Source organism: Pelmatolapia mariae, linkage group LG5 (assembly GCF_036321145.2).
Source record: "Pelmatolapia mariae isolate MD_Pm_ZW linkage group LG5, Pm_UMD_F_2, whole genome shotgun sequence".
NCBI classification, from domain to species: domain Eukaryota; kingdom Metazoa; phylum Chordata; class Actinopteri; order Cichliformes; family Cichlidae; genus Pelmatolapia; species Pelmatolapia mariae.
Genome location: NC_086231.1, coordinates 11,526,384 through 11,541,148, shown reverse-complemented (window position 1 = coordinate 11,541,148; position 14,765 = coordinate 11,526,384). Strand labels below are relative to the sequence as shown.

The window sequence follows — 14,765 nt, the reverse complement described above, 5'->3', positions numbered from 1 at the left end:
AGAGAAAAACGCAGACACAAAGTTGTCCCAGTCATTTCAGGCTGTTAATGTTAATTTCTTTGAATCTAACCACCTTAAGCCAGATATTCACAGTTAAAACTAATGATTCATTTTGTGGGGATGTGCTTTTTATCTTCCCAGCGTGAGTAACACAAACACACAGATTGAACTGAGAGAGTAAGATCAATGTTGGGTAGACAGGAAGAGAAGAGAGCTTCTGTGGTAGTGAGAATAATTGGTGCTGATTGGCTGGTTGCTGTGCTGCTGTGTTGTTATTTCATCCATTTTCTAAATGAACCTTGGTATGTGGATGTGGCTTGTTTCAGCAGATAAAGGACACAGCACCCCCTGCTGGTTGGACCTTCAATGATTTTCATGAGCTTCATGAAGATCTTATAACAACACACAGCTTCTGTCTGAAGAGCAGAGTTTCTAAAATTATTATAAGATAATAATACTGTGATCAGTGAAGAGTGGTAGAGATACAAGCTGAACATCCTAGCTGGGAAATCTAAACTTCTTCTCCAAAGAAAAAAGTCCAGAATAACGTCGGCAAAATTAAATATGATAAAAGATTCAAAAAAACTGGTTGATGCTCATATCTGCTTTTCAAGTCACACGTCTGACTCAGAGTCCCTGGTCAGGAACTACAGGTCCACAGTCTCCACAATCAAGCCCGACAAGTCCACAGTGCAGTTAAGCAAGTTCAGAACAAGTCTAAATGCTCCAAAATCACAGGTCGGAGTCAAATTGCAGTTATGGGGTTATTAATTCTAATTTAAGGCAAACTCCAAATTCAGGACCAGACTTATGTCCCCCACAGTACTAAATGGGCGGCCATATATCAGATTGTAATACAGGGCTGTCCACTAACTGGAAGGTTGATGTCAAAAATGTCTTAGGTTAGTTAAAATAGGAGTCAGTAAGCCCTGACAAATGCCAAATAAATACCAAATGAATGCAAAGTGGCAAACTGTATTTTTTATTTTGAAAAAGCCCAAATCCAGGCGTAGCTAGGAGTCAGTGATGTCGAGCTGTTGGTTTTATTTTAAGTATTTAGGGTTTAAAAATAAGCACATTGCGCTCATATGCACTCAAGAGGATGCACAACGAAGTAACACAGATACTAAAAAATTACCCCCAAATCACACATTTTAGTAGTTAAATCCAAATAATATTTACTAAAGGTCGTCAGAGACATCCCAACTGGGTTGCTGTTTTAGACATGCGTGATGTGTTGGCTTAATTTCTTCAATTAAGCCAAAGAAAACGTGACCCAGTCACCCTTAATTTGCTTTAGGCCTGCGGACAGCGTAATAAAGATGCTGCAGCAGCTAAGAGGACAGAAACAGCCGGCTGTTTGTACTAAAACATGCAAAATCAGAGATTTTGCAAGCGCTTATCACATTCCGAATGTAAAATATATAATAAACATAAGGTAACTCTGAGACCTGCGCGTAGTGACAATGCGCAGCTAATGTCCAGCTGTGATGAAAGGGTGTCACGTCCCAGCTGACACACAACAACAACAAAAGCACCAACGAGCATTTAGGGACACGTCTGGCACGTACTACATGCACGTGCTCACAGAGTCCAACATGCACGTGGAAGTGAAAAAGAAGCCTGTCATTGGCTGACTGGTCCTGGCGGAGCCGCCCACTTTCACGTCGCCACACAATCATGCCGTTTGACGGCCAACGAGAGCTCGCGCTCAGTGTGGACGGAAGGAGCTCCACGCCGCTGCTAAACCGAGGAACGCGCAGTGGTGCGTGCATGATGGCAGAATTTGTGGAGTAACGTTTGGTTGCAGTGAGTGAAGATACCTGTGAATTGATGTATTTTAATGGAGGACAGACACGACTTTAAAAAAGTTTTTTAACGGTCAGATTCGGTGAGAACTGAAATGAGAAATGATGGGTGTGTCGTGGAAGCAGGCCACACGGAGTTTATGATGAAAAAACATTGCCCTGCTTGTTCTTGGAAGCTTTAAAACGGGTTTGAGCTAAATTGTTTTGTCTGTGAACCTCTTTTTAAATAACAGATTCTTTGTGAAGCTAAAGTCTATTATTATTATTTTAATAATAAAGACACAGAATGGACTAAATACATCCGTGGGATATGACGATAACGTGACCGGGACTTCACAGTTTGTTACCACACAATGAGATAATGTCCCACATTTTGGTTGGCCCCCTAATTTACAATGGTGAGTGCATCTCACTGGAATTGTGACTCAGAAAGAGATAAACAATGATTATCAGACAGAAAAGCGGCTGAAATATCAGTTTTATTAGTTACAGTTTTTTGGAAAATAATTTATGGGAATGTGCACAAATGCATAAGACTATAAAACATACTTCAGCTTCCATTTATGTATTTTTTATTGGGTATTTGCCGAAAGGGGATACAAATTATAAGCTTTCCCATTCAGTGCAAAGAAAGCAATCTCACTATTCTTAAAGTTGTGTTGTGTTTATGTTTATATGATGAAATTTCAATCAAATAAAGTTTAAAATATATTTGTCCTTTGATGACTGATTTAATCTGAAGGGTTTTTAAGTTTGCATATTTTCCTCTCAACATTTTTAACTCATCTGACTCAAACACACTTTAGAATCCGCGTTTAGGTTTGCTAGGGTAATTCTCACCATCTTATTTAAAAGGGAAAATGTATATTCATCATTAATTAACATGAGCGCTTTAAGTCATCATGTAAACCTTTTTAAAACAAGATCCATAATTCTTTCTGTGCCCCAATGGAAAGAGCATGAATTATTTTTAAATTCCTCTCACTTTGATATATTATATCTTGACAGATTTGTAATTTGACATTGTGTATTATGTCTTTTTTCCCCTTTTTTGTTACCCTTTTTCCCACTTTTTCTTTTTTAGGTTTGTTGTAGCTCTGCTTTATTTTTGTAAATGCCAGATTTAGCCGCACAGGCTAATTTTCATCTGTCGTCACTGGCAGGTTGATGGCATAAATTAAATTAATCAACAACACCAAACATTCAGAGACATGTGAGCATAATTAAAAGACAAACACATGTAAAGTAAACACATACCCATGTAACTTATTAAAAGTCAAACATTATAATCACTAATAAAAAACACATTAGAATTAAGGACCTTCAGTGACACTTTAAATCACAGCATGTTTGATTATCCAGTAATGACTGTGTTACAGATTAAGAGAAAGAACTAAAGAATGTTACGTTCCTTATTCCTGTGTGTGTTATTCATCATCATGATGTCAGTAAAAACCACCACGGATAGGATTTTCCATTAGAAAAAAGTTGGGGTCTCCCCAGGTTGTTTTTTTCCAAACCTACCCTCCCTTAATGAAGGAGGAGAGGGGCAGAAACTCTGACCCCCTGCCCCAATTCAGCAGCAACCTACCATAAACAGTACGCAGCAGTGTCATTAATCTCAGCCTGCAGAGCTCCTCATAGTGGTAGGCTATATTACACTCATTCACCAACTATATCATGTTTTTAAGGATAAGTTCTTAATTTCTAGTCCGATGTGACACAAAACATCCAGATGAGTGGAAGGGACTCACTGGGTTTGGTCTTTACCTCACGACTCCTCTGGGCTGGGTGTTGGTTTCAGGATACAAATAGTTCATCTGATATTAACAGGGTAGGAACTGACGTAGTCCCTGAGGACAGGAAGATAAAGTTACAGGCATGTGGACGGAGCGTGTCACACCCCAAAGAAAACTATTTGTGTTAATCAAGTCACCCGTTTGAAAACGGTGTGTAACTCCTGGCAGTTTAAATAGTTCACTGTGTCAGTCAGTGCAGGAAGATTAGAAAACAGAATAAGAAAAGGTCATTGTGAGATTTGAGAAGTTTGGGTTAAGAAGATGATCCATATGCCTCAAAGATATTGCAGAGAGCTGGGTTTCAATCTGCCCTGAGTCTATTTACTGCCTGTCTTACACCAGTTTTTCTCCCAGGATTCCTGTCTTCTCTCCGCTGTCCTATCACAATAAGAATCACATTCTAATAAGGTGAAAAAACATTGAATCTCAGTTTTTTTAAGATGCCAACAACCTGCATTTCATTGCAAAATAAATGGATACGCTGGTTAAAGCAGATGACAAGAAGCCTCACACTGGAAGGAATAACATATATCCTGAGGGACAAACGGAAAACTTTGTAAAAGATTTGGATTTTGCCGTTCAGTCAGAATAATGTTCTGCATTTAGTTGGTTTTATCCTTTGATCCGACGCGGTGGCTTCGTTTGAAGTGTTTTTGAAGCATGTGAAATGGAAAGCTCTGAGGATCCGTTCTCTTTGTGTTTGTTGTCTCTGGAAATCTTTTCTTACCTTTTCCTGAATAAATAAAAAATAATCACTGCAGCATGAGACACAGTCATGCTTTGAAGACTTAGCTGGGGAATTGACAGATTTTTGTTTCTGTTCTCTTTTTTTTTTTTAAACATAAGGTTAAGAAAGGAAGGATGGGTGACTTCCCCCTGAGGTTACTGAATGTTTCTTCTCTCTGTGAGTTAATAAATGACTCCTTTCTGTGTGAAACAGTTATATATGTGCTGTTTGGCCTCAAGCTTGTCAAGGTGGAAAAACTAACGCAGACGCTGATGAAGAAACACATGGTCAGATAACACACAGGCACATACTGTTTAACCTCGCGAGCATCTTGTAATTATAGTTACATTTCCGCTCATTCTAACTTAAACACATTCACAGGATCTCTGTTGGCAAACATTAATCTGATCACTGGTCTGTGGCCCTAAACTGAAACAAAACTCATTTCGAGACCGTCAAAGGTGTTCCCATTAAAGTTTAAATGACCTGGTCATATGTGAAAAAGCACACATTAAAGCATGTTCTGGTTCAGCGTATGGCTGTCATTTTCCTGTAGTTTTTAACAGTTGGTGAGGTGGAATCTCTTAACTCCAGCTCTATGTGTTAACACTAAGGAGCTATGATGTTGATTACAGCTAAGAACAGCCCCTTTGTTCTTGTTTTGTGCTGTTTTACACGTAGCGTGACATGAATCGTGGATGGTTTATCTCTCAGGCTCACAAAATGTTACTGAGATCCACTCTGATCCCCTCAAAGGGTTTTAACCCAAACAGAAACAGAAGGTCAGAGTATACACACACTCACCCACAGTTTATGCTGTTTTTCTTCCTGTTTTTTATCTGATGCGTCTCAACCAAATTCCCGTTAATATTCAAATTACTGTGGCTATATCCTCTTTCTGTTTTCACAAGAAGCCAATACACTATCGAGAGACCGAATATATCAGACTAATAAATAGATAGAGGCTACAAAATACAAGAGTTAGGACGTGATTTTACACCCATCCATCCATCTTCTGCTGGTTCTTACTTTGAGTGTGTTTTTCTTTCTTAAGTTTGACATTGCTTAAATTTCTGTGTTTATTTTCAAGTTAAAAATAAACTTCTGCAGAAGCGAGCACACGGAGGGATTTTAGTGGTTTTGGATCCAAGTCACTGTGGAGGAATGACAGAAGCTGTATGTGTTCTGACACCCTCTGCTGGTCATTCATTAACATTAAAAAAGAAAAAAAGCCACTGAGGGGAAATGGCTGTTTATCTCAAGCTAGTTAGGATGAATAGATCTTTTTATAAATACTTTTTCTTATGAATAAATAAAGAGAAAAACAGAATAAAAAGGTTATAAACATGTCTGTTGGATTTGTATTACAACAGGAAGTAAGTGAAGCAGCCGCATTTCAACAGACTGTCATTTACTTTAACGGTGTGACTTTATGTGCAAATAAAAGCAATAAAAGCATTTTGTTAAAGCGTTTAAATTGCCAGTTTTGGCAGCACAGGATTGGACTGCCAGGGCCTCCACCTCTGACCACCGGCCAATCAATGATAGTCCAAGTCCCTTTGGCCTTGCCTGCTGGTGCTGGCCACACAGGAAGGCAGGCCCATGTGGTTCTTTGGGGCTGGATGGAGCCACAGGAACTCCATCCTTATAAACAAATTCACTGTAATGGTGTATTTAATTAATTCATTATGGCAGTCCTGGCGTTCCATATCCAGGTCCTACCTACTGAACTTTGTTTCAAAGTCCGGTCATTTCAAACAAAGCCTGTAATTTTCTCATAAATAGTGATGAATGGCTTTGATGTGATAGTGTGGTTGTCAGAAATTTTACAAAGTGTTAGCAATAAAACCAACAGCCACTTTAGTGTAAAAGTTATGATGGCGTACATTTATTTGAACACTTCTCCTTTCTTGGAGCACTCTTTTCAATCCTCTCATTATTTTTTATAAAGCAGAGAGAAAATAAATCAAGTTTAATACACATGAAACACAAAATGACTCAATGTTTAAAGAGATTCTTGTACTGTCATCATATCCGATTCAAGCTTTTTCCCTCATGTTCTTTGTGGTTTAATCAGCAAAATAAGCTGATCAGCTTCACTGATGCGGTAATAGAGTAATTTCTCTTCCACTGTCCTCAGCACTGACTCCACGTGACAGCGCAGCATCTCTTTCCTGTCACACCTGAGTCAGCCACATTGAAGCAGTGCTTCTATCTGAATGACAAAAAGCCTAAAATAGATTTCACTTTATCAGTCCACTCTCCTGTTCTCTGTCTGTCTGCTCAGAATCACTCTTCTTCTTTTTCTCGGCCTCCTCTTCCGCTTGTTTCCTCTTCTCTTCCTCCTCTTTCTCCAGCTCTTCCTGCTCTTTGGCATCGGCCTCCTTTAGTTTCTCCTCCACATCCTGAGGGATTTCTACCTCCATCAGGTTCTCCATGCCCTCCTCCGGCTCATCTCCTATCAGCACCTGGAGGAGTTAAGATGCAGTCGCAATACATCTTCACATTGGAGGCCCCCCTTTACTTACATGACATGAATAAAGAAAAGCACATCACTGACTTCCTGCTTTGAAACAACACAGGAACAAGAATAGAATAGGTTTGGTTTTTATTCACAAGTCCCAAACTATAATTAATAATTGTTTACTATTACATTTTTACTCACTTTTAGTTATTCTGAGGGGTATAAAGTTCAACACAGCCAGGGTTGACATGTATCACGACGGTGATTATTAGCTGTATTTTATTAAGCCAAATTTTCCACTTCAGGCTCCGAGCATGTTGAAATAAAAATGGGCAATTCACAGCTCATCCTTCCACACAAAATGATCCCTATGAGTGTCAGCTACTCCAATCAGATGATGATTAAATGCAGATTAAAAGTCTATAAAGAACATAAATAATATAAGTAAAATCAGCACTCTCACAAAAGAGACAAAAGGTTACCGTCTCGTAGGCTAATAAAGATCAAAGCATATCAATTTTGTTGACTGGACAGGTATTCTTGGTGTGTTAGTCACAGCAGATTAGAATCATGAATGACAACATTTATACATTTTCTGCATTAATATATGCAAATTCCTGTGACACACACACACACTCAGTTGTTTTAGTAAGGTACGGCTTAATAAGCTGCATATATAAAACATATTTCTTAAATATACTGTAAATATATCAATCAGTGAGAGTATGTCGCTTCAAGATGATTTTTAACTAAAACCCTGATCATAAACTGCTCCCAACAGGGTTTGTGTTCAGCACAAGTTACCGTGGTTATTTAGGTAAAAAGAGAGCCACCTCTGTGACATAGGACACCCCAACTTTAAGCCCACTTTAATCTTGCTTCACAGTGTGCCCGTTAGGTGTTAGTTTTCCAGTTTAGACAATAACCAAACATCTAGATCTTTCCTACCTGGACCAGTTTCTCACAGGCCGCTGTAACGTGGGCGTCCTTCTCCCAGCGGTGGAACTCTCTCATGATTGGATAAACATTCTTCTCTTTCAGCATCTGCCGGCCGGCTTTAGTTGCAGTCAGCTACATAGAGAGACAAACAGTGAGGAGCTTGACATAAAAGCATAATCACCTAATCTGTGTGCGTGTGTTTGTTTCTGAATGTTTGTGGTTTTGTACCAGTAAGAGCGTTTCCAGGAGCATCTTTCGGATGTCTGGGTCTTCCTCTCGCTTCTTGTCCTCGGGGAGGTACTGCAGGTCGACAGGCAAGCCTGGACCATAAATTAGGTTCTGTTAGAGTCTCAACCAGCAGTAAATAGATTTAATAAAATAATAGTCTCTTAGTCCTTCTTTCTCAATATTATATGATGCCGTCTGTGGCTCTCAGCCCATCTATTCCCAGACTCTAATCATATTTGAGGGGTTAAACCATCATGACAATCTCACTGACGCAGGGATTATGCACGGCTGAGAATGCAGAAAGTTGCAGACACCAAAGATAAGTAGTGCTATTTTTTAAAGTCCACTTCAAGATACACAGTGCTTTGTTATGTCTCTTCACAGGAAGGCACACAGCAGCTGCCCACAAAAAAAAAAAAAAAAAAAAAATCACATCCCGTGGACCTAAGGGGACCCTAGCATACTCACGGTATGGAAACTGTAAAACCTTTCATGTCTCTGGGTCATCCTTCCAACAACTTCTCAGTGTCCCTCTGTCTCTCCTAAAAACCACTTTTCATTTTAGTCAAGTCTAAGCACTGCATGGTGAAGTCCTGTTGAACAGTTCCAATTTATTTAGAGCCATCTGGATGTTAGCTTTTTGTAAGGAAAGAGTCTTTTTTTCATCAGCATGTGGAGCTGGTTTCAGACCAGAAACCACCTCTGAAGCTGCTGTGTGGTATTTTGCACCAGTGTGTTAGCACTGTGTTGAGTGTTGAGCTGCAGCAGAAGCTCGAACCCAGTAATCAGGTTATAACAACAACAGCAACAAATATCAAACCTGTGCCACTACCAGATAAACAACATTGGCAGCTTCATGAGTGAGTGATTTTCACATTTTGACTATTAAATTAATTAAATATCTTGTCACAGTCATATCAATCTCGCGTCATGTTTTTGGTAGCGTCTCTTTTTCAGTAGTGGATTAACTAGCATTGAATGTTCCAGTTAGTTCTCATTTTTTAAACTAAAAGTGGAGAGGATCACTGCCCTGCATGTCAGTATCTTCTTTTAATTTTTCTTTTTCTATATAATTTGCCCAGGAAGTTTAAATTTATTATTTAAATCTTTACCTTTTCTGTATCCCTGGTTTTAATAAAAACTATATAAATAAACTTAATTAAAAATTGTATTATTCTCATTCATATAGCAGTGTGTGTGTAATTGAGTCAAAATAATCTGCAAATTGTGTGTTTACAGTAATGGAACATGCGACCAAGTTTGACAGAGTGGCTTTCTTATGAAGTGTTAATTTATATTGGATAAAACTGGAGTTCTACGCCAACGAGGAACAAGGTAGATCAGACTGAATTATGAAATATTACTGATATAAAGTGATATTACTGATATAAACACACACCTTCGTTTTCCTCCTCTGTCAGCTCCTCTGGACCGGCCAGCGGCAGCAGGAGGAAAGGCAGGATATCCACAGCATCGCTTAGCAACCACTCGTGATGAGCTGCAGAGTGAACAGAGGTTTGAGGTACAACAAATCTGGTGTTGTGGAGGCGACATCACTAAGGTTAAACTCTAACACTAAACCAGAAATCTAAACCTCCACTGTAAGAACCTGTGGCCGAGGCTCCAATTAACTCTTTTTATGTACTGTGACTTCAGCCTAAACTTCAATAATGTGTGTCTCACCATGGTCAAAGCAACAGTTGCGCAGGGTGCCTATGACTCCGCCTCTCCTCACCACAGATGACTGGTACTGAGTGAAGGGCAGCAACCTCTGGACTACACACCTGAAACACACCCAAGCATCATTAGTGCATGCTGCAGGGTCAAAGCATGGCAGTGTGTAATTTTAAGAGAATTGACTGTGAACATGCACATCCAGTCATTTCCTCCAGTCATAAACCACATTTTGCCAGTAATTTAACTTCCAACAAGCTTCAGCATGTGAAAGCTTCTCTCAAAGATCTAAGATGTTGTTGGCATAGCAAGTGCAAATCAGAAAGCAAAGCCTGTCCCAGGTCACCGTTATTCTCGGGTCAGAACGCCTCTTCTGTAAACATTTAGTCCCCTGTGGGGGAATGCAGGAGGTACTTGAAGCTCTCCTTGATTTCATTTTACATTTGGACATGTAGGTGGAAAAAATGTACTTACAGTTTTAATAGTTACAGTTTTAAGGGTCCTTATCTACACATACACACCTATTCTTTTAAACCAGATTATCCTGCTTTGTTCTCCAAAAACGGAGCATGTCAGTGTTATAAAGCAGGGTGTCTAACTCATTTTAGCTCATGGGCAAAAGAAGTCTCTCTCAAGCAGGCCAGAGAACTACAACTAATGCCCGATGACCTGGTAAAAAGTGTTCTCCTTTCTTTTAATGTAAAGATATTTAAGCACATTTTCCTGACCATCAATTTATAAAACTGATGAGTAGCATCCTCAGACGTGTTCAGAAACAAAAGTGTAATTTTAACAATATGACCCAGTCAAATCAGTCGAATGTCAATACAAACAAGATGACACAGCAAGAGCAATTTGTGTGTCACAGGCAGGAAGATGGAGGAAAGAGGAGACGAGGATATCAGCCGAGTCAACTGTTTTCTAAAGGGTGATATTTCAGTGAACTAAAAGGCTAATATTCACAGAAAAAGCTGTGTATGATCGAGTCTCCCCCACCCTCTCTCTGAGCTCTTAACCAGCAGTGAAGTCAGTCACCTGTCCTTGTCCATCAAGTAGTTTCTGGCCTCAGGCAGCTGCGTCAGGTTGGACAGCAGAGGACCCAGGTAGTGCAGTTTAGCGTTCTTATTGTAACCTTCGGTACAGAAGATCTGAACAAGCTGCGCCATACCGACGTCCTCCTGCAGCACCTGAAAAAGAAACAGTTTGTCTCTCATTATCCATGAGGTGGAGATTAACGTGACGGTAAAGGTAGAAGGATTATGAATTCAGTCCTAAAATGAAGCGCTCTGACTGGACGCACCTTGAATAAAGTCTTGCAGGTTTTCTCGTGTCGCGTCAGATTTGACAGGATGGTGCAGATCTGATCAGAGAACAGGTACTCGGGGTCCAGAAGGTTCTTAAACAACATGGGGACAACTTTGACATCTTTCACTAAAACCTGAGGGACACACAACAACCAGCAAACGCCCGTTACATGTTTGTTTTAGAAAAGGAAATAAAGCGAACACACAATGCTTTCAAGGGCTGCGCTCAAGTCCACTACCTGATGAAGAGTCTCATCGGCTGACAGGTTGATAAAGATGTGGTAGCAGTCCTTCACTATGGCAATGGAAGGGTCAGAGGTCAGGGCAAACAGGGCAGCAATTAGATCAGGTTTAGAGTGGAGAAAGCGGCAGCCATCCCTGACATCAAACAAAGGGGAAAAAAGAAAGTAAAAAGATGGAAATATGTACATATTTACTACATTTATGGCAGAAGTCACTTTAAATAATCCTCCCACCTGTTTCCAGACAGTCCCAGGATGTACTCAGTGGCCTGACCTTTGACATCTGGACGTGTGCTGGGAGTCAGGAAGGAAAGCAGCTCTGCAACCTCAGAATCACTCAGCATCTTCAAACAGTGTCTGATCAACAGAAACAAAACCTTAACCACACATACAGCTCTAAACCCAGGTCAGTAACATGATTGGGTATAAAAATGAGCATGTTAAAGAGACAGAGTTTCTCAGAACTAAAGATGATCATCAGTCTGCAAAAACTGCATCTACTAACTGCGGCTCAATTTCAAAAATACTGTTCTTAAGTATAACATTGAAAGGACTGTGAATATCTCATCATCTGCAGCACATAATGTCTTTTCAACTATTCAAGGAATCTGGAGAAGGCTCTGTGCACAACGGACAAGGCTGAAGGTCAACACTGTGATCTTCAGGCCCTGAGGCTGCACTGCACTAAAAACAGACCTGATTCTGCCATAACAATCGCTGCATGGGCACTTCCAGTTCACTTCCAAATTATTATCTGCGAACACAGCTCATTGTTTCAGACACAAATGTAGGTTAAAGCTCCATCATGCAAAGAAGAAACCATATGTGAACGTGATCCAGAAACACTGCCGTCTTCTCTGAGCCAAAGCTTAAAAGTGACTGAAGAGAAGTGGAAAACTGTGGCCAGACAAATCAAAATTTGAAATTTCTTTTTGAAAAACATGAACACTGCATCCAAAATACTAAGGAAACTGTGGGAGTGCATTAGTTCCAGCAGCTGACACATCTGGAAAGGCACCATCAATGCTAAAATGTACATACACATTTAAGAACCACAGGCATGTTTTTCAGAGAAGAGCTTGTACATCTCAGAAAAACAATGCTAAACCGCAATAATGCATCTGTTAAAATACAACAGCACGCCCTGCCTGCAGTACACACATTCCACCAAATAAAAATATTTGGCATATCATGAAACACAAAATGATGACAAAGCAGACCCAGGATTGTTGAACAGCTAGAATCAGGCAACAATGGGAGGAAAATCCTCTGAAAGTCCAGCAGCGACAAAATGAGATAATAGTTTTATTTAAAACGGACATTTTTCCAGTTTAAAGATTTGATATGTTCTCTGGGTTCAAAGCTGAATTAAATCTGGGTTTATGAAACTCTGGAAATTACTGCACACTGTTTTATTTACATTTAGAACAGTTAAAATTATTCCGGAATTGGATTTGTTAGGAATTACTTAGTAATAAGACACTTTAGAAAGTCTACTGTCTTTTGTACACACAGGAGCCTTTTAGCACAGCCTTGTCAGATGCTGTGAAACCTCAGCGTGTCTCCTCTTAAAACTCTTGCTCTTATCTTACCTTTAACTCTCTAAAGAGGAGGCTTTCATGTCGCTTTATACTTCTTTTTGTTCCTCTTCTTGTTTTATTCCTCTAACATCAGATGTCATGTGTAATAACAGAAACAGCACAGGCACATGTGGACGCCACAGCCGATCTTTGTTCTTCTTCTAACCGTTTTCAGCAGCTTTAAATCCCCCTGCTGGGATTTACCGCCCCCTGGTGTTCACTACATGAGCTGCCACAAATTTTACATCAATTCCTTCATGCAGGAAGCTGGAGGGCCACGAGTGCCAACATTAATTAAATACATGATTAAATATTTAATTAAATGTGTGATTAAAAAAAGGAATGAATACATAATTTCTTGAATGTTGTGCATGAAAAATGTATGGAATTTTATTTAAATATGGAATATTTAGATAATAATTTCCAATTGTAATAAGTTAATGACACATTTAATTACTAATTTAGTATTTATTTCATTTTAGCACTTATGTTCCTCCATATATTTCTACCTGCCTGCCTCAAACCTTAATTATTTCTTATGTAAAAAAAAATAATCTCACATCCTATGACATGAAATAGTAACGAAGCGGTTTATAAACTAATTTTAAAATTAAAAAAATAATTTAAACAGTTTATTAATTAATTATGTCATTCATAGGAAAAAAAGCAGAAAAATTACAAAAACAACATCAAACAGTCAACAGGTGCAAAAGTTCATGTTTAATTTGGATAGGAGTGGGAACATTAACTTGACAGAGTGTCTAGGGGGTCCTCCCCTTAATAGTTTAGGACATTTTCAACTACATTACCTGCAAATGTACAAAATATATGAAAACTATATATCATTTTCTTTATAAAAAAACAAAACAACTTCATTTCTATAGTATTGTTTCCACTATCAGTTAATGAAATACAAATTTTGAATAAAATAACAGAATTTTAACCATTTAAATATGATATAAGACTTATCACAAGAAGCGCTGATTATTTATTAAGTTGTGTTATTAATTATTTAGATCTTTGAAGTAAGCATGCTCTTTCAGAAAACACTGACACCCACAGATGAAATGCTCACCTGTGTTTCTGTCCTGTGTGTAAAGAAACTCTCATGCACTGACCTTCTGTTGAGCCACTTCATCTCTAATATGAGTTAAACTCGTGACTTAAACTTTAAGTCTTGGTGAAATGTAATAAACTGGTAATAAACTGCAAATTAACCATGGATGTAAAAAAAAAGATGGTTCTGTGATCTGACTTATAACTTATTATTTCTATTTGATGGCTGAATTAAATGTTAAAAGTTTGCAGAATTAAGTTTGTCAGCCAGCAGTGCTATAAAATTACCTTTTGATTGTAACTAGTTCAGCGGGGTTGAAATTCAGTGACTACTCTGGCCACTGTAACAGAAATCCGGCTGACAGCTTCTTCCCTGCATAGCTCCTGCGCAGTTTGGGGGTGTCCTTTGGCTTGTTGTCCGGTTGAGGTAGGAAACTGGCTCCAGCCAAGCCATCAGTTTGACCGATAATTGACCGATTTGTGATCAAGATCCTGTTTTACTAATTTGCCAGCATCGAAGCTCCTCAGACCATCACATTTCTCCTGCATGCGTGGCAGCTCAGCATCTCACATGTTTGTTTTTCATCCAAACACCTGAAATTTAGTTATCTCTCCCTTTTTCTTCTCTGTCCAGTGTCTGCTCTCAAATTTTCCCTTTAATCAGCCACTTTATGACATGTATTCAATGTGTAGTTAAAGTCTTTACACTGAAAAGAACAATTAGGAGGTGTATTTTATAGGTTATTACCTCCACCAAGGAGGTTGTGCTTTTGGTAGCGTTTGCATGCTTGAGTGTGTCATTCTCTACGTAAACCCAATAACTTGAAAACCTTCATGTTCAACAACAGTTTCAATGTTCGAGACAGCTAAAGATAAAACTGGGCTGTAAGTGGTCCACAGTGTAAAATTAGTCTAACAAGCCTGATCTAAAAGTTAAACCCATT

General features: G+C 39.1%; 1 protein-coding gene across 1 annotated transcript; it reads right to left on the bottom strand.

Annotated features, from left to right (window-relative positions):
- Window positions 1–6,221: 6,221 nt before the first annotated feature.
- hgh1 (HGH1 homolog (S. cerevisiae)) lies at window positions 6,222–12,918 on the bottom strand. The gene is made up of 10 exons (XM_063472906.1): window positions 12,778–12,918; window positions 11,420–11,542; window positions 11,183–11,321; window positions 10,940–11,077; window positions 10,675–10,826; window positions 9,649–9,749; window positions 9,365–9,463; window positions 7,966–8,057; window positions 7,747–7,869; window positions 6,222–6,802 (listed from the first exon to the last, which is right to left on the bottom strand). The coding sequence occupies exons 2-10, from the start codon at window positions 11,527–11,529 to the stop codon at window positions 6,578–6,580; spliced, it is 1,179 nt and encodes a 392-aa protein (XP_063328976.1). The 5' UTR covers window positions 11,530–11,542; window positions 12,778–12,918; the 3' UTR covers window positions 6,222–6,577.
- Window positions 12,919–14,765: the final 1,847 nt, after the last annotated feature.

What these genes read in the sequence shown, in the direction of transcription:
- hgh1 (XM_063472906.1), bottom strand. Translation starts at nt 11,529, where the DNA reads ATGCTGAGTGATTCTGAGGTTGCAGAGCTGCTTTCCTTCCTGACTCCC. An exon ending in TCCTGGAAACGCTCTTACTG is followed by an intron (nt 7,870 to 7,965) that starts GTACAAAACCAC and finishes CTCTCTATGTAG; the next exon opens with CTGACTGCAACTAAAGCCGG. An exon ending in CCTGTGAGAAACTGGTCCAG is followed by an intron (nt 6,803 to 7,746) that starts GTAGGAAAGATC and finishes TAACTCCTCCAG; the next exon opens with GTGCTGATAGGAGATGAGCC.